The 22,758-nt window shown below is 37.2% G+C and overlaps 1 protein-coding gene across 1 annotated transcript; it reads left to right on the top strand.

The window, feature by feature from the left end:
• The first annotated feature begins 502 nt into the window (after positions 1-502).
• LOC129417949 (dihydropyrimidinase-related protein 5) lies at positions 503-22,727 on the top strand. Its single transcript, XM_055172849.2, has 13 exons — positions 503-660; positions 2,601-2,869; positions 9,601-9,759; positions 10,738-10,917; positions 14,060-14,128; positions 14,339-14,383; positions 14,723-14,798; positions 15,148-15,304; positions 15,411-15,552; positions 16,423-16,565; positions 17,965-18,172; positions 18,263-18,431; positions 21,233-22,727. Exons 2-13 carry the CDS (start codon positions 2,609-2,611, stop codon positions 21,316-21,318), a joined length of 1,695 nt encoding a protein of 564 aa, XP_055028824.2. The 5' UTR covers positions 503-660; positions 2,601-2,608; the 3' UTR covers positions 21,319-22,727.
• Positions 22,728-22,758: the final 31 nt, after the last annotated feature.

The raw sequence follows: 22,758 nt of genomic DNA, 5'->3' as shown, positions 1-22,758 counted from the left end.
TACCACAATTACTCTTACAATTGCCTAATTAAATCACTAATTTAATTAAAGTTAAAATAATTAAAATTAATTAAAATAATTAAAATAATTTTTAGTAATGTAGTATTTTTTTGACAATTTTATGAATAAAACCATTCATTATATATTGATTTATTTATTTTATTTTATATATCCTATCTATTTAATATAATATAAAAAAATGTATATTTAAATATTACTCAATAAACACTATATGGTGGAAATTATTTAAAGAAAATATATTAATTGACATAATTATCTAATTTTAAATTTATTTTAGATTTAAGGTTACATACTTTATAAAATAAACCAATTTGTAGATAAATGAATGTTCGTTTGCCAGTGCCACATTGGCACACTGATACTCATCCCCTGTGAATCCTTGTAAATGGTACGTACCGGTGCCGATAAGACACGCCCACACTGCAATGCCATTGGTCAGCGCTGAGGCCATCTTTGTGTATCTAGGCTGTGATTGGTCAACGCCAAGCTCTCACTGTCTGGATGCTGCTGCAGCCAGCGTAAAGGTTTACCAGGCTGGACCAACCGAAGCATCTGCCTGCACATCTAACCGGACTTTATTGTTAATAAACCAGCCCTGAAAGTGAACGAAAACCGCTTTTCTAGGACATAGCAAAGGAAGTAAGTGCACGATGTCTTATTTTGTGATTGCGTTATTAAGCTTTTGTCAAGAAACACTGTTTAGTACGTGTACATTTTGCTCGGGATCTTGTAATTGTCTGTGGGAGGAATCCATGAAGCGATTTCTTGTGTCTTGGTACATCCTTCGTTATGTTTTTGTATTATAATTTTAATGGTTTATTGTATAAATCTTATTTATGACTGAACGACTTACATCTGGTGGTTTTATTACTGAAGAGACAGCACGCGAGCGCATTGGTAAAAAAACGCGATAAAACATGAGAACACCGTCGGTAGCTGTTATGTCTGTTGTAACGTAATTATACTGGTATGACTTTTGATAATCCAACCCAAGTGTCTATGTTCCCGTATTTTAAAGCATATAAAATTTTTAGGGCTTGGTCACCCCTATGGTTCGACCATCATCATCATCAACCTCTAATGAAGGCTCATTCATTCAGTCTACATATAATGAAAGCGACTAAAGCATGAAACATGATTATTAAATAGCCCTTTTTTGCCTTATATTTACATTTCTTCAGTTGACAGTTTGTATGGTATAAGCTAAAAGTAGCATATTTACACATATTTCCCTGTTTTCCACCCTTATGTTATATTTTCCATTTCATTTGTTGGTTATTTTCATTTCCCTCACATGTTCCTGCCCCATGAGTTTTTCTGCTCCTTTGAAATATTCACTAAATCCCTGCTTTAAATGTCACAATTTTATTGCTTTCTTGAAATAGACCACACTCTATAAGTTCAGCATCTTCTCCATATTAATTCGTCTGGATCTCATGGAAAAAGCCACGGTTCAAAAGTGGGTCATACCAGAAGACTCCATGATTCATGAGGAGGAACAAATGCTCCACTAATATTTCTTCTGGACAGATGTAGCTCATGCACTAAGCTGATCTTTTTATAGTAGGACATCTAAGGACACACCCTTATTCTCCAGCTCCATAGTAACCCCTCCTTGTACTCACATACACACACCATTCACCATCGGGGACTCAGAACAGGGGGTGGGGAGCCCCGCGCAGCGCCATTCTGTGAATTTGCCGCACCCACCTGCCCCCAACTTGCCGTGCAGCATAGACCGGCATGCATGCTTTCACTTGGGATTAGATCATGAGACAGCGTTGTGCTGCAGGGAATGCAATGCAACAGCTGCAAGCTGACATGTATTTCCTGGTAATAAATCTGCATCTTTGTGCATGCATTATTGGCCCTTTTGGACAAGTAAGCTTTTGATTGTACAATATTATTTTTTTCTTTTTTGTGAACATACAATGTTGGATTGTTGGAGTTTCACTGATGTCAATTCTCTTGAGTGTTTAAAATTACTTTAATGTGTCATCATGCATAATTAACAATATGCATCATATAATTCTATGTAATTATGTAATAATGTGACTGTCTGCCAATGCCAAGCTAAGGATAATCACGCAATGCTTGTATCAGTTTACCCAGTGAAGTGGGAGTTTAGACCGTCATAATGGTTTGTAACCTCTTTATGCCATGGAAAATTTGAAGGATTGATTGTGTTTTGAAATCAAGTCGGAATCCTGCTCGTGCCATAGCCTAAATGTGGAAAAGTGAATAAACGCAAGCTGTTTGCTTGGATGTGGGATATAATTTTAAAAGTACGGGATGTCAGAATACATAAAATATGTGCGGTTGGGTTATTGTAAACACAGATCCCACAGTCATGGAAAACCTGGTTATAACAGGCAAACTATGATTTCCAGGCCTGGAAAAGTACGGGATATTTTTGTATCGACTACTGTTTAAATAGTGTAGTTAGGTTTGCAGAAATGTATCGGCTAAAAATATCCCACAGTCATAAAGAACCGAGGGAATCCTTGCGTGACCCTATAGGAGACACTATAGGTCAGGCTGTTATGTTTTAATCGTTCTTTCTCGTTTGACACTGTTAGGTTGAGCCATGTCTTCCAGCGCAGCAACGGCCCGCATCCTCATAAAGGGAGGTAAAGTTGTAAACGATGACTTCACACAGGAAGCAGATGTATACATCGAGAACGGCATTATCCAGCAGGTGGGCAAGGAGCTGATGATTCCTGGTGGGGCCAAAGTTATAGATGCCACTGGTAAACTGGTGATCCCGGGTGGAATAGACACCAGCGTTCACCTTAATGAAACCTTTATGAACGCCTGTACGGCGGATGACTTCTACAGCGGCACAAAGGTACTACCCATGAGTTCGCATATTTTGTTTCCTCAGTACACCAGATTCAGCACTTTAAAGTCAACATGTCTTGTATCCATTAAGCAAAAATGTGCCGGTTTTGGATGTGTCCTTTTAAATGCAAATGAGCTGATCTCTGCACTAAGGCTATGTTTACATTAATACGTTTATCCTTTAAAACGTGTTACTTTTGCTACGTTTACGCCTTTCATCTACACTACATCACCGTTTTCGACCCTCATAAACGGATTCGTTCGCAAACGCTGAAGACCCTGTTTTAGTTTGAGAACTCAGACGTTGCTCTGAGTGTAAATGAACGTAGACGGAGTCTTATGTAAACGAACAGTTGATGTTAACGTGACAGCGCATCATTTTCAAAGTAAAAAATATTTTATTCATGTAAATGTTGGTTTGCAACAGAGGTTTTGCCAAAAATAGTAAACATCTACCAACCAGCTATTATAAACGCTATATCGGATTGTTTTAACATGTATCCTTATAGATAATGTCTGTTTTATATTAATGTTTGAGTATTGTTGGGTTTGAGTATTGTTGTAATGTGTGTATGTTTTGTTTAAATTTAGTTAGCTTACGAAAGATAGACTGTAATTTTAAACGCCATATAGGGCGTTGTAAAGGCCAATATGAAGGGAATATAAATTAATAAAAACAATAAACCCAACGTAATTAATATATAATGCTCGTTTAGGCGCTATTTCTGTGTTGCTAGCGGAGGACGTGCACGGACCTCGCACACTTTTTAAAATTAATGCAATAAGCATTTCTGGTAGGCTAAAGCAATACTTCACCCCTTACTATGTTTGATTGAAGTATGCATTTGCTGAAATTTATTTTTGCTTCAAGTTCGCTACTGTTTAGTACTGTTCACTTGAATGCTTTCTTTTTAAATCATAAAGACCTTTCTGTTTAGTTATAAAAATCAAAATTAACCTATTAATCATATTAATATGTTGTAGGGGGGAGCTAGAACAGTATAAGACTTTACCAAACACATTTTTATAGGTTCAAAAATAGTGTCTGTTATAGTTGCCAGCAAAGGACCCAGGTATGACTTTTTGTCAATATCGCACACCCCTAGGCTGTATAAACACGCAAAGGTAAGCTATTATTAGAGTAATAAGTTATTTTACACTTTTATGCGCATGCCCAGTTACATGATTGGTCATGTTTCATGCGTTTATGGTGGTGTATTATATAGTGTGGATGAAGATTTTTTTTTAAATGCCAGTATAAACGAGGATCGTTTTCATTTTAAAATGGCATTTTAAAACGCAAATGCTCTAATATAAACAGGGCCTAAATGGCACTGCCATGGTTGGATAGTGCGGATTCAGTGGTGGCATTATTATAATAAGATCCCCTTCTGACATCACAAGGGGAGCCAAATTTCAATGACCTATTTTTCACATGCTTGCAGAGAGCGGTTGACCAAATCTAAGTTACTGGGTTAATCTTTTTCACATTTTCTAAGTTGATAAAAGCACTGGGGACCCAATTGTAGCTCTTAAACATGGAAAAAGTCAGATTTTCATAATATGTCCCCTTTAACCTCTGTTTTTGTTTTACATCACTTTAGATAAAAATGTCTACAAAATGAAATTAAACAAAATTAACACTATTTACTTTTTTTTAACTATGTGTTCCAGGCAATTTGTTGATGTAATGACAGCAAATAGCAATTAACAATTGAGGGTCCAGATGCAAAAACTGCTAAACTGCACCTCCGATAATAAGATAATGATATAAAGCACAGAGACATACCAGTATCTTTAAAATGGGAAAGTCAGTCGAGTGTTTGTACATGGAATAGACCAAGACTTTGTGTTTGTAACCTTTTCAGGCTATGGTTTAAAATGTCACAACTGTCCCTCTGGTGTAAGGTTTTTTAAACGACAATTTTGAGTTTTTATGACAACACATCAAGCTTCACGCGGTCCGACAGCAGCGCTATCTTTCTCATTCAACACATTGTAACTTAAGTTATTTGAACAAACCATAATAAACATACTGTTACATGTATTCAGTATTGTTTTCGTTTTATAAAAATATAATTACATCGCTTCTTACGCATTAGTATGAGACATGAGCTTATGAGATTATTTGCTTATTTTAAAATTATTCGCTTTTTCATTTAAAACATAACGAAAGTACGCGCAAACACATTAAGAACTATTAAAAACACTAACTAATAAGCAGTTTATGTCATATTCTGTACTGTAATCACATTTTTGTAATAATATATAGTAGCAGTATAAATAAATCAGTTAAATCTGCATATTTTTATCAGCATAATATTAGTTGTTTTTGAACAATTATGGTATTTATTGTTTACTGGCAGTGTCTATGAACGTTTCAGATCATGGGTGCACGTGCGACACGTACACATTCAACTCTTGTGCGTGGATTATGGTTAAAACAAATGTTTTGTAGAGATTTACTGCATTTGTACCAGCTATTTTGGCAACCCCTAACTGCACAAATTATGCCGGTCTTCCTGAACTTCATAATAAACATTAAAAAGCCAGTCAAAATGGCACACTCGTGCAATACGACAACCTGTAGTGGCTCACCGGAAGTCTTATACAAAGGAGTTTAAAGATGGCGGCACCCACAATTACGTCAAAAATAAGGTGGATATAAGCTCAATAAGCTAATATATATATATATATATATATCTTGATGGCATGGGGGTAATTGAAACTGTCGGATGCCTTAACAGTTAATTATGAGAAAAGTTTAATTTTTGTGTGAACTATTAATTTAATATCCTGGTTCACATCAAAAATAAAATCTGTTCATTGACTTTGAAAACTTAACTAATAGATATTTTCAAATGAAGATATGAATTACATGAATTACATTTTTACAATTGAGAAAAAAACATTTTAGTAGACCATTTGTAGTTTGTAAAATTATTATGGTGAAGATATGTGCACATATGACTGAGTTTCAAAAAGCATCTTATCTTTGTTTTTTGTTATCTTGTAATGTTTTAGTAGCTATTGTAGAAGCTAAAGTGGCAGAGGATATCATTTTCTTGGTCCCTCCACACTTTGTGTGGCCCCCAACCATCTGTCAGAGGCTTTTATCTCACAACAACTCAATACATTCACCCCCTTAAAAGTAACCAGTGTAGTTGTATTGCTAAGACATTTATGCTGATGCCAAGATCTAGAGTTACTTTCTATGTGTATTGATTTTGCTGGTCTAGGTATTAGCCAGATTTTTCTAACATTATATGACATGGTTTTACATCTCACACAAGCTCAAACCAAATGATGTGTGTAACATCCATTTGATGTCACATCTATCTGTTCATATAAGTAGTTGAAAAGCAGAGATGCAGTTCCTTTAGCAGGCTGCACTGCCAAAACATATCTCACGGGTCGCTTGGCAAACTCAGAGATGCAAAAAACGGGCATTACACACTTACATTCTGCCTCAGGCAATGATTCACATATAAAAATACATACACACGCTCTTATTATGAGAGTATCGCAGAGTTTGAGATGTCAAATAAAGATGTTGTTGTCGCTGCTGTTATTGTTATTAGCCTTGGCAATGCAAGTGCCATTCTCCCCCCTCCCTCTCAGTTACCGCCATGAGACTCGCCAGGCGAAGAGACAAATGGAGATCAGATTCGGTTTCCATAGATACAGGAGCACTGCTGCAAAGACTGCTGCAAAAAGCTTTTCACCCGTGCCATTGTGCTGGAAAACAATGGTGCACACAAACACGCGCCCCTTTCACTGGATGTGATTGACTGGCTTGTGTCAGCTAAGAGATGCTTTAAAAGAGGAGCATTATCTTTAATATAGCATTACTGTTTATCACAGCATTCTAATGGTTAAAGAATCCCCTATAAGATATTATACACAGCAAAGTCATTGTTTTCATACTGGCATGTTTACATTGATCACCTTATACTCTTTTGTAACATCTTAATGTTAATAAAAGTGTTTTATGAACATGTTGCTACTATAAGCATGCTTGCTAAGGTAAGCATCACTATTAAAACGGTATATACTGTACTTGTACTTCAAATATATAGTACTGTATAATATGCTTTACTTAGTATACTATATTCGCATGAATTTGTTTGAAGTGAATTGTACAAAAACGTACAAATATGGTTGTATGAATTAATACAATCTAGCCACCTTGTAAAATAAGGCTGATAACTATAACTAAAGTAATAACTATATTAGAATTCACACAACGGACAATAACATTACGTTTACTCTAAAGCCTTGATTTTTATGTGTGTGCGAACTTACGTGCACAGTCGAACGCACAGCCTTGCAAAACATAGTTTATTTCAGTGGTTCCCAAACTTTTTTAGCGTGCGGCCCCCCTTGTGTACGGTGCATTCCTTCGCGGCCCCCGAAAGAAAATTTGTGACAAAAAACTGTTCTAAAACTCAACATTTTACTAAAAAACACAATAAATTATACAAAAAAGTAGTGCTTTTGGTTAGTATCCTTATTTTTTATGTTTAATTACACAGAATTCATGATAAATTAATGTATTTTATAAAATGTCATAAAACTGGGGCCCCCCTGGCACCATCTCGCGGCCCCCCTGGGGGCCCCGGCCCCCAGTTTGAAAACCACTGGTTTATTTGACTCGTACGTGTACACAGACGTTCGACGCATGCAAGAAAATGCAATGCATCTCCTTGGCTGCATGCTACTCCTGTATTCACATGTGAGACCTACACATATAAAGTATGCGCGGTAACAAATATCTGGTGGTGTGAATACTAATGACAAAATCTGTGTGTACGCGGTCCTTCTCGCTTAAAGGGGAAATATCATGAAAACAGACTTTTCCCCAGTGCTTCTATCAACCTAGAAAATGTGATAAAGATCAACCTAGTAACTTACTTTTGGTAAACCATTCTCTGCAAGCATGTGAAAAAAAGGGAATTGAAATTTGGGAATTGAAACCGGCGTCTTAATCTGCACTATCCAACCAAATGCTAATCTCTGCAAATGAGCAGACACACCCAAAATGGCACATTTTTGCTCATACCTACAAAGTGGCAATTTTAACGTTATAATAGCTAAAACTTTACATACGTACTTTGGGGACACCAAAGATTTATTTGACATCTTAAAAAAGTCTTGTGAAATGTACCCTTTTAAGCGGGAGTTTTGCAATTTCACATTTTGAATGTGCAGGTGCTTTAAATTCAAATGGATTTTGATTGGCTAGCAATTTTTTATCATTCTTTTGGGAAAAAACGTGATCCTAACGACAAAGTTTAATTTTTACATTCATTTCAGTCTTAAACATGGCCTTACTCAGTAAATATTAAATATATGAAAGTTATATTTTCACAAAATGTTCTTTACATTATGTAGGATGACTTTATGTAGAAAACAGCATCACAAAAAATGACTTTAGCTGATTTTTCATCAGTGGCAGCTCGTGACTGCTCATCCGAGGGGCGCTAATTCAAAATAAGTGTTCGGAGTGTCATGTGTGTGGTTCCTTTTTTCAAATTATGTGTTCTGCGCATTGAGAGATCCTGTGTGCATCACGTGTTTTGTCAAAATAAGTCCCTGCTGCACACGCATCAAAACCGTTTATGATAAAAGAGACCTTCACGTTCACAAAATACCCGCAAGACACTCCCTTAACAGTAAACTCTTATTACGCATGAGATTATGTGAGTATCTGGCAAACGCGAGCGTCTCTTTTATCATAAACCCTTTATAGACACATCTGCAGCAGGCACTTATTTTGACAAGACACGTGATGCAAACAGGATCTCTCGAAGTGCAGGACACATATTCTGAAATAAGGAACCACACGCATGACGGGCTACATACATGTTGTGACGAACTTTGCATCGAAAAGTCACCGGCCGCCACTGGCAACACCCCGGCAACAACTTAAAACACCAAATGGCTAATACTATGGATGTACGTTACTGGCCCACTTCTTTACAAGTATTCACAGAATACTTTTATGCTATTTTTAAGTTTTTCTGAATAGTTGTTGTTATTTAATTAGCTTAATGTTGTTGGCCCATTAAAGCAATTGATTGATAGCGATGCTGTATTGATCCCATTCAGGGTTTCCCGTAGAAAATTTGTTAGTTAAGGTGGTAGGGTTGGGCGGGTGTTTGGGGCCAAGGGCGTGGTAATCAAAGGGGCGGCGTATGCGTCATGATAAAAATGTAAATATTTTAATAAAATTAACAAATAAAATATTTATTTTTAAAACACTCAAATAAAACTTAATTTTGAAGAGACTATGACAAAAAAATGAACACATACTAGATTATTAATGAACTTAAATGTTTTTAACAAATACCTCTAATGGGAATAGCTGCGTGATGAAGTGAAACTAAATGGTTAATAAACACAAACTAAAGAAAATGTTGTAGAACGTCTGGGGAACGATGATAGATAGCGCAAAAATGGTAAAAACTGATTATTTCCCACTAGTAATTACATTATTTTAAAGGAGTGTAACTGTAGCATGTAAATAATGCACATGAATAAAGTGAGCAAGAGCGCTCAACAATTATGTCTCCAGCGAATTTTTTTGTTGTTGTACGAGCTAGTTATATATCTCCAGTGAATTTTTTGTTGTTGTACGAGCTAGTTAAGGCGGTAGGGTTTCCAAGCTTAGGCGGGCCGCCTTAACTGAAATATGCTGCGGAAAACCCTGCCATTTAATCTGATGTTTATTTCCAGGCTGCTTTGGCTGGAGGCACAACTATGGTGATTGGTCACGTGCTTCCAGAGAAGAATGAGTCTCTGCTGGATGCTTATGACAAGTGTCGTGCTCACGCTGACCCCAAGGCCTGCTGTGACTATGCTCTTCATGTTGGGGTTACCTGGTGGGGACCAAAGGTAAAGATTTTATGTTTCTGGTATCTGGTGACATTTTATGTAATCTAAAACATATTATGGTAGTACCGTGGTTTTTATAGTGATGTCTAATCCTAAATATTAAGTCAGAATTTGTCTCACGTTCATACTGAAGGTTAGGGAACCATGGCCGCTTTGTGCCGTGTCATGTTTAGGGGCCTGGAGATTTCGCCGCAATTATAAACCGTTGTGCAACCATCAGTATTTAAACGAGTTAGTATGGTGGCACAAAATAAAACGTTTTTTAAGAGGATACAAAATGAGAACTATATTGTATGGCGTATTAGTTTGCAGCAATTCGACCTCTGCACTACGTTTTATTTTGTCCCACCATACTTACTCGTGTAACTACTCATGTAACAGTCTTTAAATAGGAAAACAAGGAAGTGTTTAGTGGCTTCTAAATCCATCCCTGTTTGGATCCTAGTGTTTTTCTTTAAACCAACATGTGTTTTGAGTGGTAGCACATGGCCTTTGTTTTGGACTGTGTGTTTACCTGTCTCGTCTCCTTGTTAATTGTTCTATTATTGTTAAATTCATGTCACCTGCACCCTCATCATTTACTCTCCTATTTAATGCCCTTGTGTTTGCTGTCCTGTGCTGGTTCGTTTTGTCTCCATGGTCTGTTGTGTCGTCATGATTCCTGTTATGCTTAGTTTGTTTGTTATCTTGCCCACTCATCAGCTTTTATGTTATTGTCAATAAATGTTGTGAAGTCTGCAAATGAGTTCTACCCCTTGTGAATTCAAGACAGTTCAACATTGTTTTGTTTGAATTACCATGGAGTTGTGAAAATGGTAATTACTCGGCACCATACTTTATATCAAAATACCACAGTATTACCATTTGAAGCCATTAACATGATACCACCAAAATACTTTTTTATAAAGGGCTTGTTAGATTTAATAAAGGTCAGACATTAGGGTTTCCATTTTGTGACATGCATCTTTTCCCTCTCAGGTTCGTGCTCAGATGGAGACGCTGGTGCGGGAAAAAGGGGTGAACTCCTTCCAGATGTTCATGGCCTATAAGGACGTCTACATGCTGAGAGACAGTGAGCTCTTCCAAGCCCTCCAGAACTGCAAGGACATTGGTGCAGTGGCCCGTGTCCATGCGGAGAGCGGGGAGCTGGTTGCTGAGGTATAAATCAGAAAAGCTCCTCAGAACCTTTAATCCAACTAAGACTTGGGAAGTGTCTGAAAACGGCCACTATACCCTGCACTATTTGAGGGGAAAGTCATTTTTAGTGAGTTATTAAGTACACGTTTTCAATCCCATAATGCAACGCAATAACAAGTGTCCGACCAATGTAAACTCCGCTCTAGAAAATACTGTGAGGCTCACATTTGAATTCCTTTGTCTCAGCAGATGATGCCTGCAGCCCTTTCGACACCCTTGGGGTGTGAATTCACTCATTTAATTCACTCATTTCAACTGACCTATATTCGTAATGTAGGGAATAGGGAACAAGAGTGTAGTGGGCGATTTTGGACACACCCTTGATTAATTAATTCTAGTAAAGATGTAAGATGTACTGTAAGCTAACCATATGATATGTATAGAAGCATAATATACACAAATATTGGGTTAAATGGTTCATTTTATGCTTTAGCCCAGATTTCACAGACAGGATCACATATACAGTGGCAAGAAAAAGTATGTGAACCTTTTAGAATTTCATAGTTTTCTGAATAAATTGGTCATGAAATGTGATCTGATCTTCAAAAAAGCTAATTGAAATCAGGTTTTAGCATACCTGGAATCTTGTTAAGATAATACATTTGGAAGTGTGGACTACAGCTACTTTGACTGATAAAAACCCCTTAAACTTTTGGAGTTTGCTCTGCACAAGAACAACACACTTATGTGATCAATGCCTTGCCAAAAGGAGCTTTCAGAGGAGCTATGATCAAGAATTGTTGCTTTACATAAAGCTGGAAAGGGTTACAAAGTTATTTCACAGTTAGGCAAACAATCTACAAATGGAGATGCTTTGGGACTATTGCTACTCTACCAAGAAGTTGGCGCCCAGTAAAAATGACACCAAGAGCACAACGAAGACTCATCCATGAGGTAAAGAAACAACCCCGAATGACAACCAAAGATTTGAAGGCGTCATTGGAATTTGCTAACATCTCTGATCATGAGTCTACAATACATAAAACACTGAACAAGCAGGGGATCCACGGCAAGACACCACGAAGGAAGCCACTGCTTACTAAAAAGAACATTGCTGCATGCCTGAAGTTTGCAAAAGAGCACATTGACACTCCACAGCATTATTATTAGCTAAATGTTTTGAGGACTGATTAAACTAATATTGAACTGTTTGAAAAAAACACACAGCGCTACATCTGGCGTAGAAAGGGCACGGCATATCATCATGAAAACATCATACCAACTGTAAAGTATCATGATTTGGGCCTGCTTTGCAAACAATTCTTCAGGATAATGTGAGAATGTCTGTACATCAGCTGTGTTGAAGGTGTGTGATGCAACAGTACAACGACCCAAAACACAGGAGAAAGTCTACAACAGAATGGCTTCAGAAAAACAAAATCTGCCTTTTGGAGTGGCCAAGTCAGAGCCCAGACCTCAACCTTATAGAGATGCTTTGGACTGACTTAAAGAGGGCCATACACATGAGGGGCCCTATTTTAACGATCTGAAACGCAACTGCGAAGCGCAAAACGCAAGTGACTTTGTGGGCGGATCTTGGGCGCTGTTGCTATTTTCCCGGCGGGAGAAATAAGTCTTGCGCCAGGCGCAAATCAATAAGGGGTTGGTTTGAAGTAGGTTCATTATTCATATGTGTGGTTTGGGCGTAACAACAAATAAACCAATCAGAACGCTATCCAACATTCCCTTTAAACGCAAGGGCGCAAGTTTCATGGTGGGTTGCTATTATTATGACGGATTTACCAGGCGCACGCCAGGAGCGGTTCACAGCCGAGGAGACCGACGTTCTTGTAAGAGCAGTCAAAGACAGAGAAGTTGTTTTGTATGGGGATAGGAGAAACCCGCCCAAATCAGCGTCGGTTAAACAGGCGTGAGAGGAAATAGCCACAATTCATCAGCTGGCATCCCCATCGTTGCGCCAAGCGCTACAATGATGTCAAACAAAATACAGCCACACAACAAACTTATGAAAATAATTTAATCATTATTTCCATGAGAATTTTTTAACGCAGCCACACAAAATAAATAAAAACTATCACAACAATGCTCACCACTATGATTTCCCTTATCTCATGTGTTAATATTTTTTATTGTACCAGTTTATGATTTGCAAAAATAACTGTTGGATCTGTGTAGATTAGATAAGCAAAGTGTGTGCGCGTTGTGCAAGCTATACATTATGGGCAAGCATGCGCCCTTAAAATAGCATAATGAACCACGCGCAACGCGCCACTGACTTTAAACTAATTTTTTTTTGGTCAGTGGCGCAAATGTTTTTTGAAACTGCAAAATTGCATCAGGGATGGTTTGTGCCGGAACACGCCTTCTTTTTTGCGCTGAACAGCCCAGGGAGCGCAAGTTCATTCCCTGGTTTGCCGACGTGCGTCTGTGGAGGGAAAAACCCGTTGTGCGCCGGTGCAAAATACGAATGATACATGCGTCACTGACAAAGTCAATTGCGCTGGGTGCAAGATAGGGCCCGAGATGTCCAAAGAATATGACAGAGCTAAAGTAGTTCTGCCAGGAAGAATGGGCTTAAATTCCTCCTCAACGATGTGCATGTCTGATCCACAGCTACAGGAAGCGCCTGGTTGAGGTTGTTGCTGCCAAGAGGGGTCAACCAGTTATTAATTCTAAGGGTTTACTTAGTTTTTCCACTGCCATTTTGAATGTTGAATGAGTGTGTTTAATGAAGACATGATAAATCAGAATTTTTTGTGTAATTATTGTAGACACATTATGTTCGTCAATACCCTTGACTTAGATAAAAATCAGATCACATTTTATGACAAATTCATTCAGAAAACCATGAAATTCACAAAGGTTCACATACTTTTTCTTGCCACTGTAAGTATAGTTACAGTCCACTTTAATAGTCATTTTGGATAAATTCTTGCATTTTAGGATTGCATGCAAAGTCTATATGGTTCTGCTGTAAATTTGGACTTAAACAAGATATCGTAAGACAGCATAATGTTACTGTGTAATTTGCACCAGGAGTGCACCTACATCGTCTTTAATGCCGTCATGTGCAACAATAGGCTCATGTATTTAATAACAGCTGTTCTAATCCACATATCTTGTGTTTTTTCATCTGTGTAAGGGTGCCAAAGAAGCATTGGATCTGGGTATAAGTGGACCAGAAGGCATTGAGATAAGCAGGCCTGAAGAGGTAATGTAATGCCAGTAAAATTCTGTTAGCATGAAACAGTTTTCCTTTAAGATATTAGTCACACCGTTGCTCTTAGTCCTGCAGCTTGTCTTTCCCATCTCCATATTGCATTTCCATGGATTATTAATACTGCTAAGCGTCTGTTCGTCATTAGGTTTCACTGGTGACATTTCTGTTTTCTCACTTATCATGGGAATTTTCCATGTACAGCTGGAAGCAGAAGCCGCCCACCGAGCCATCACCATCGCTAACAGAGTAAGTATGATGTAGTTCTGAGACGTAATTTGATGTTATGCTCCGATGCCATTTTTCTCAAACTGGAGGGGGAGATAAACCCCTCAAAGCCAAAAAATCCAGAAGTTGTGCTACAGTAGTAGCATGTAATAAATCTTACTGTAAAACTTTTGCCTGTTGCTAAGGTATGTGTGTGTATATATATCAAAATTAAGTAGAGACAACTGCTTGATATCTTGATATCTGACACCGCATTACTCTGGTTACCACGATTTTGCAAAAAGTACAGAATAGTTACTGATTATTTGCTGTTTCAAATGCTTTAAAGATGTTAATCATATGTATCTTTTTGTTCCTTAGGCTCACTGTCCCATATATCTCGTGAATGTATCCAGCATGTCGGCAGGTGATGTTTTAGCATCGGCCAAAATGCAGGGTAAGAGATAGATAATCTTTATTATTTAAAGGCGAAGTCCACGATGTTTGAAAGCCAATGTTGATATTTGAAATCACCTTAACAAACACGCCCCTACACCAATAGAATCTGGACCTTCTGTTGATAGACCCGCCCCACACATACGCCACCCGGCAAGGATGTCGGTTAGTAGACACGCTCCTTACTGCTGATTGGCTATAAGTGTGTTTTGGTAGTCTGCCCGTCTCCTTTTCCAAAGCGTTTTTTCAAACATCGTGGACTCCGCCTTTAAAGACCAAATTTGGGTGACGACCGATATACCACATGGCTTAAATGCTGATGTGTAATTGGTTGGTTTGTGTGCTGGTAGGGAAAGTGGTGCACGGAGAGACCACCACAGCTCACGCTGTATTAAATGGACTGCAGTACTACCACCAGGATTGGGCTCACGCTGCTGCTTTCGTCACTGTGCCACCCCTCAGACTGGACCCCAATACACCCAATTACCTGCTCAGCCTTCTGGGAAAGTAAGCTGATTTCTACCAAATGCATTTTCATTTATATATACCTATACAGTTACATCACTAACAATAAAATTGACATCGGAATCTCTCTTTTTATGATGATATGTAGTGACACTCTCAACGTTGTGGCATCGGATCACCGGCCCTTTACCACTAAACAGAAGGCAATGGGCAAGGATGACTTCACTAAAATCCCTCACGGTGTTGCAGGAGTGGAGGATCGCATGAGTGTTATCTGGGAGAGGGGAGTGGTATGTCTTTTTTCACTACGCACGTTTTTACGATGCTGATATTGTTACTACAGCTAACCCAAAAGTCAGTCGGCTTGTTTTGTTTAGTGTCTGCATTAAATGTTAACAAATTTAGTTCATACAATGATGCATCTCTTTTAAACTTAAGCACATCTGTACAAGGCTTCCGATGCCTGGCTGTTACTGCTGGCTGCCACTGAAGTGGCATATATGGGCCATGTCAGGATAAAACTCAAATAAAATAAAATACAATAAAAAATTTGCCACCTGTAATTGTGCCATGTAATTATGTCGCTATAACTAATATGAAGTAATGATATTACATTTTGAATTAAAGGGACACTTTTTAAATATGCTAATTTTCCAGCTCCCCTAGAGTTAAACATTTAATTTTTACCATTTTGGAATCCATTCAGCTATTCACCGGGTCTGGTGGTACCACTTTTAGCATAGCTTAGCATAATCCATTGAATCTGATTAAACCATTAGCATCGCGCTAAAAAATAACCAAAGAGTTTGGATATGTTTCCTATTTAAAACTTGACTCTTCTGTAGTTACATCGTGTACTAAGACAGACGGAAAATTAAAAGTTGCGATTTTCTAGGCAGAAATGTCTAGGAACTATACTCTCATTCTGGCATAATAATGAAGGACTTTGCTGCTGTAACATGGCTGCAGCAGGCGTAGTGGTGTTAGGCAGTGCCCGAAAATAGTCCCCTTGGATACATTCAATAGCAGGGGACTATTTTCGGGCATTGCGTAATATCATTGCGTCTCCTGCAGCCATGTTATGGCAGCAAAGTCCTAGATTATTATGCCGGAAACAATAGAAATGTCTTTGCAGTGTTTCACGTGTCGTCCTTTATTAGGTTGGAGGCAAGATGGACGAGAATCGTTTTGTTGCTGTCACCAGTGCCAATGCTGCAAAAATCTACAACCTTTATCCCCGGAAAGGCAGGATCATTCCTGGGGCTGATGCTGATGTGGTCGTCTGGGATCCAGAGTCAACAAGGTATCCGTAATAATGAAGAATTAAAATCAGGAGGGATTTGGAAAACCTTTATTAACATTTGATAAATGAAAATCATTTACTCATGTAGTGTGAAATACATTATATGTAAGGGATAATGTATAGGCAGCCGGTTGTTATCATGAAATAAGCCCTGACCGTGTGATCGTGAAGCGGAGGGTCTTGTATCACACTGAAGGGGCTTATTTTGCAAAAACAACCAGCTGCATGGTATTATCCTTCTTATTACATGGCTATTTACCTCATAAATAAGGCAAGGAATATTAAATATTGATTCGAAATTTAAACAAATGCAGAACTTTCGCAAGGAAAACCTGTTTATTTTTAGTTTTAAGATAAGACAAGACGTTCAGATATCACAAACACACCATTTGGTTTATTTATTTTTAAATATAATGCATTATGTATAGAATAATTGACGACAGGCTGTTGAATTATTTGAAAATAATGCACACCCAAGGTGATAATGCCGTTACACCACGGGTGTGCATTATTTTCAAATAATTATTCAATTATTCCTCTTATACCACATTTACCACAAAAATTGCTCAGGTGCCTATTTTTAAGACATTTGACTTAAAAAGTTAGGTGTGCAATTTACTGAAAAATAATCAACACCCATGGAACATTTCTCAGCCAATCAGAATACAGCATCAGCAGACCCGAGGTCTAAAAGTTATTAAATTACATATTTATATTTAATTTTTGTGTAATATTAAATTCCCCACCAATGACGAGTTATCTCGTCAATTAAGAAAAAACATTTGCATAAAAATGTATTTGTGAAGAATTTTTATGTTAATCTGCAATACCGCGATTATCCACTAGATGACTTACCAATTTATGAAAAAACTGAAGCCAAAACGTTATTTACTAATTTAATTTAAACTCTATGTATGTTTTGATAATCAATCTGAATCTGTTCTCTAACATAATTCCTTCACAAAAATGCAATTATTACAGCTTTTTACATATTTTTAAAGAAAAATACTAATATTTAAGAGTTTATAAGCAGAGAAAAAAATATAGATAGGATGAAATGGTTTTTCCCTGTTTTGTTTGTTTGTTCGTTTGTTGTTAGAAAGCAGAGGGTCTGTTCTTTCAATTGATATATTTATGTTTATATATTTTTAGAAGAAAATGTTCCTGGAAGGCATTTTGTGAAACTTTTGTGAAAATCACAAAAAATGCTGGTGGGCAACTTTTCAAAAAATGGCTGACGGGGAATAAGTTAAACTGTACCCGTCAAAATGATTTACCGTGTGTTATAAGTTCTGAGCGGTTGTTATCTTGGAATAACCAACCTGCAAATGTCATGACTGGCCAATCAGAATCAAGCATTCTAACGAGCCGTGTAATAAATGTTTTTATCTACCTGTAGGACCATCGCTGCAGCCACTCAGTGGCAGGGTGGTGATGTAAACCTGTACGAGAATCTACGCTGTCACGGCGTTCCCCTGGTAACCGTCAGCCGCGGGCGCGTAGTCTATGAAAATGGCATTTTTACTTGCGCCGAGGGCTCGGGGAAGTTCTACCCTCTACGAACTTTCCCAGACTACCTCTATAAGAAAATGGTCCAACGGGAGAAGGTACTGCACTGTGTTGTTTATATTGTTTATGCATTTCATTATATAGCACTGCATGCATTGTTTGTTTATGTACTACCTCTCTACCTGCAGTGTCAGGCTCTTAAGGGCGTAGAACGAGCACCATACACTGGGGATGTAGCTGCAGTACAAAATTCAGGCAAGAAGGAATCGGCCACTGCAGATGGGGACATGGCCCCACGACCTTGTACTCGCCACGGGGGAATGAGAGACCTGCATGAGTCCGGCTTTAGCTTGTCTGGTACAGTTACTTTAAAGATTAAACATCACAGTAAATGCTGTATGGATGAATCTCATATAAAACATCCTGGTACATGTTTTACCCCAAAATCAAGGGAAGAAAAATATGAATTTTACACAAAAAATAATTTGAGATTATTAGGATTTTTGCACTGTAACATTTCCTCAAAAAAATATGTTAAACGAGACATTTCACAAGACCTTAAGATGTCAAAAAAATCTTTGGTGTCCCTAGAGTACGTATGTGAAGTTTTAGCTCAAAATATCATATAGATAATTTATTATAGCATGTTAAAATTGCCTCTTTGTAGGTGTGAGCAAAAATGTGCCATCCTTTAAAATGCAAAAATGTGCCATCCTTTAAAATGCAAATGAGTTGATCTCAGCACTAAATATCAGTGCTGTGGTTGGATAGTGCAGATTAAGGGGCTGTATTATCCCCTTCTGACATCACAAGGGGAGCTAAATTTCAATTAATTATTTTTTTATATGCTTGCAGAGAATGGTTTACCAAAACTAAGTTACTGGGTTGTTTTTTTCACATTTACTAGGTTGATAGAAGCACTGGGGACCCAATTATAGAACTTAAACATGGAAAAAGTCAGATTTTCATGATATGTCCCCTTTAAAATACAGTCCCTCCAGAAAAACGTGATTATGCGATCGCATGATTCAATGCATTATCAGCCAATGGCCGGATATTTATGCGGGGGCCGCATTTTTTAAATACGCTACACTTTCACCGCATAAATTGCAGATTTCTGCTCGCAAAATATGCGGGCTTGCATGATTTCATAATCCCGCATTTTCGTAGCGAAAAGTCATATATAAAATAGAAAAATGTTGCATTTACTTTACACATGCACAGCCATGTCCCCTGTTGTCATAGTGATGTTAGGAAGTGATTTAATTACGCGACGTGAACATCAGTAAAAAGCTGCAAAAGCAAGTTTGGTAAGTTTCCGCAATTTTATCGCATAAAATTGCATAAATATCCCGCATATTCCATCGCATTTGTTAAGAAAGCGTGCCGCATGATCGCATTTTTGCCCGCAACAATCACAAAAAATTAGGGATGCTCCGATCAGGATTTTTGCAGGCCGATACCGATCACCGATTTGGTGTCTTCGTGATTGGCCGATACCAATGCCGATACCGATTTTTCAAGCTGATGCAAGCTCTTTGATGACTGTAACTTTAAAAAAAAATTCTAGATAAAGTAAAACCACAGATGTTGCCTTTGTTATATTACTTGCAGTAATTAGGTATATTATTGTTTTAAAAGAGAATCAAATAAATAAGCACAACAAATATTTCTTCTGCAAAGAGAAATTTAATATGCCTTTAAAAAGGCTTATGTCTGTAAAAACTAATGAAAATAAAACACTTCACAGTCTTTAGTGTATGAATTAAATATACACGCATTCGTGTGAAGTACAACAGTTCTTTAGTGAAGAGCAGAGAGTGATTTTATTGAGAGATGAATTAGGTTACTGTAGCTTTAAGACTTGACAGAGATCGCTCACGTGCACTGATGACAGGCTGCTGTGTGTGCGCGGCGGGTGTATGCAGACGAGAGCAGCTGTGAGGAAAATTAAAGTTTAAACGCTCAAAACTTTAAAACGCATGCAAATAATAAACTTTTGACATGAGGATGCAATTATCCGCGATAGATATGTGTTGTATACGCTGTTTGATGGGGATGTGAAGACGGGTCGCGATGTTAGGACCGGACCGCGTCCTCATAGAAAATACACATATCTCTGTAAAGGCAAAGAGAGAAATGCAAATCTACACGTCGCTCATCAGCCACGGGTTATAAAAATGCTCTCACTTCGTAAAAATGGTCTCTACGTGCAGCCGCATTGAGGAGCCATATCATGACAGACAAAAGTAAACAGAAAGATCGGTTCACGAGATCGGCAAATTTAACGAGGACCGATCGATCGGAGCATCCCTACAAAAAATCGTACATTTTAAAATGAAAATCTGCATCATTTAAATGCAGTACAACAAATACAATTCATGATATACTTAAACATAAAATAACAGGTTACTGAATGGTGTGTGCACTTATGAGAAACTTGGTGTGTAAAAGTTTTCATAATTAAAAACTTTGGTCCTAATACACTCTTTTTTTTTCTTTTTGGGGTTTTCATGTGATCTTTAGATTAATAGCAAGTCAAGTCAACTCGCATTTATTTATTTTTTATTGCTTCAAGATAAACAAAAAAAGCTGGAAAATTATTTAATATATAGTATATATAATAGAATATATAGTATTGCACATTTTATTGTCATCATAAATAGTTTATAACCTAATAAAATGCAATATACTTTTTTGTTGATTATCAAACATGTAGGCAATTAATGTGATAAATAACAGGCATCATATTAAATTATCATTGATGCTTTTGTATATTACATTTAAATTTCCCTTAAAATAAAAAATAAATAAAAGCAAGAGTTTGACATTACATAAAGAATTTGCAATAGTACGATGAACAGCAGTGTATATATACATAGATTGTGTAGACTCTATGGGTTGGTTTCCTGGACAGAGATTATCTTAAACCAGGACTATGCCTTAATTTAATTAGGAAATATAACTAGTTTTAACAAACATGCCTTAAAAACATTACTTGTGTGTATTTTGAGGCAAAACAAAGGCCCTGAAGTATTTTAATACATGTCAGTGCAAGTTGTTTTCAGTTTGGACAGCTCTTACATTTATTTTAGTCTAGGTCTAATCCCTGTCCTGGAAAACCCCCTTCACCACCATAATTTCCTTTTTTTTGACAGGTGCTCAAATCGATGACAACATTCCAAAGAGAGCCTCTGCCAGGATTCTAGCGCCACCCGGTGGTCGCTCTAGTGGAATCTGGTAAACCTTCGGAGCAGCACTTTAAAAATTCTGAAACTAAACACATTCATGTTTTGGCAGCCTCACATCTGATTCACGTTATTTCATTTTAAACACTTGCAATTAAACGCCATTGTTTTTATATATGTATATGTGTACAAGGTAACAATATATTTGTTTGTAAGCAAGATGCAAGTCAGAATTTCTTGTGAGAGATTTGGTAATAAAAAGTAACAGGGTGTTTCGTTCTTTATATTAAAAGGAATAAAATTGTGAAGGTTGTGTTTAGATGAAACACAGCTGTAGTGCAGAATAAACCAGTTTAATTTTAAGCATTGTTTTAAGGGTACCGGGAGAGACCCTTTTATAAGTATATGCTTTTAAAGTATTCCTAAAACAGCAACCGAACATTTTATTTAGAATGGAATTGATTTTAGTTTTTGTATCGTTCATGGCTTAAAAATGTGAACCATTGTAAAGTTATTTAATATTTTAACTGTTTTAATGTGTTGACAGATGACTATACATTTACCTCAGTGTGTTAACTTTTGAATTACACTACACTTACAGTATGTACAATAGCATCCTGCCTCTCCACAGTTACAACTATGCTGACCAATCAACAACTTTTGATAGCATACAAAAACGTTTTTGCTCTTTGTTAAGGTGTTTCAGTATTTTTATGCTTATTTTTTTGATGTACTGAAGATTTAAAGGCCAATTCGGTGTATTTGTTTTTCAGTCGTGTAAGTTATTTTCATACCATTGGTAAATGACAGACACTTGTTGGTGATGAAGTCAGGTGGTATTTAAATGTTGTTTATAAGCACATGGTGTTGACCTATACAATGTGAAATAAGCATAATATTGTTTACTATGTCACATATCAGATTGTCTTCTTTAGCTCTGTAGTAAAACTATCTGAAACCTGCTTGATTCAACACTAAATATTATTAGCTGTATTAATTTTGTTAGTTTGCATTCTTCTTGTTACTTGTAGGATCTTATTGAACATTCAAAGCCGGGTTCTGAACTATAATTATGGTGTAATACCATTGGTTTACTGTTTACTTAAAGATTACCACTGTGCATTCAGAAACATTTATGGTTCACTTTTACTAACCACACCCCAGTTAAAGACACCAGACTGCTAACCGAGTCATGTGTTCATTTTGGTACATGTTGGTGTAAGTTGCTTCACGCACTTCTGTAAAGAGACCATTTGAAAACACTTTACCTGTTAAACACGATGTAATGGTGACAAGCATTAGTGTGAAAAGAGCATTTCTGTTGGTGCTGAATATTCATGTATTTTTTTATTCTGGATTTTCAGTATGCATTTCAATTTTCTAAAATGTGTTGTGTATGCACAGTTGTGTGTATTAACATATGTTTATCTCATGAAAAGTGCAAATAAACCCCCTTCAACCTCAATTATGTGTGTTTTTTGAACCGTAAAACTGTA

The sequence above is a fragment of the Misgurnus anguillicaudatus genome, unplaced genomic scaffold (genome assembly GCF_027580225.2).
Source record: "Misgurnus anguillicaudatus unplaced genomic scaffold, ASM2758022v2 HiC_scaffold_28, whole genome shotgun sequence".
Classification (NCBI taxonomy): Eukaryota; Metazoa; Chordata; class Actinopteri; order Cypriniformes; family Cobitidae; genus Misgurnus; species Misgurnus anguillicaudatus.
The sequence above is the reverse complement of the archived record's forward strand: the minus strand, read 5'-3'. Positions and strand labels throughout refer to the sequence as shown.

Excerpts from the sequence above, each read along its gene's own strand:
- LOC129417949 (XM_055172849.2), top strand. The coding sequence starts at position 2,609 with ATGTCTTCCAGCGCAGCAACGGCCCGCATCCTCATAAAGGGAGGTAAA. Across the intron at positions 9,760-10,737 it reads TTACCTGGTGGGGACCAAAG|GTTCGTGCTCAGATGGAGAC; the intron begins GTAAAGATTTTA and ends TTTCCCTCTCAG. Across the intron at positions 15,553-16,422 it reads TTATCTGGGAGAGGGGAGTG|GTTGGAGGCAAGATGGACGA; the intron begins GTATGTCTTTTT and ends GTCCTTTATTAG.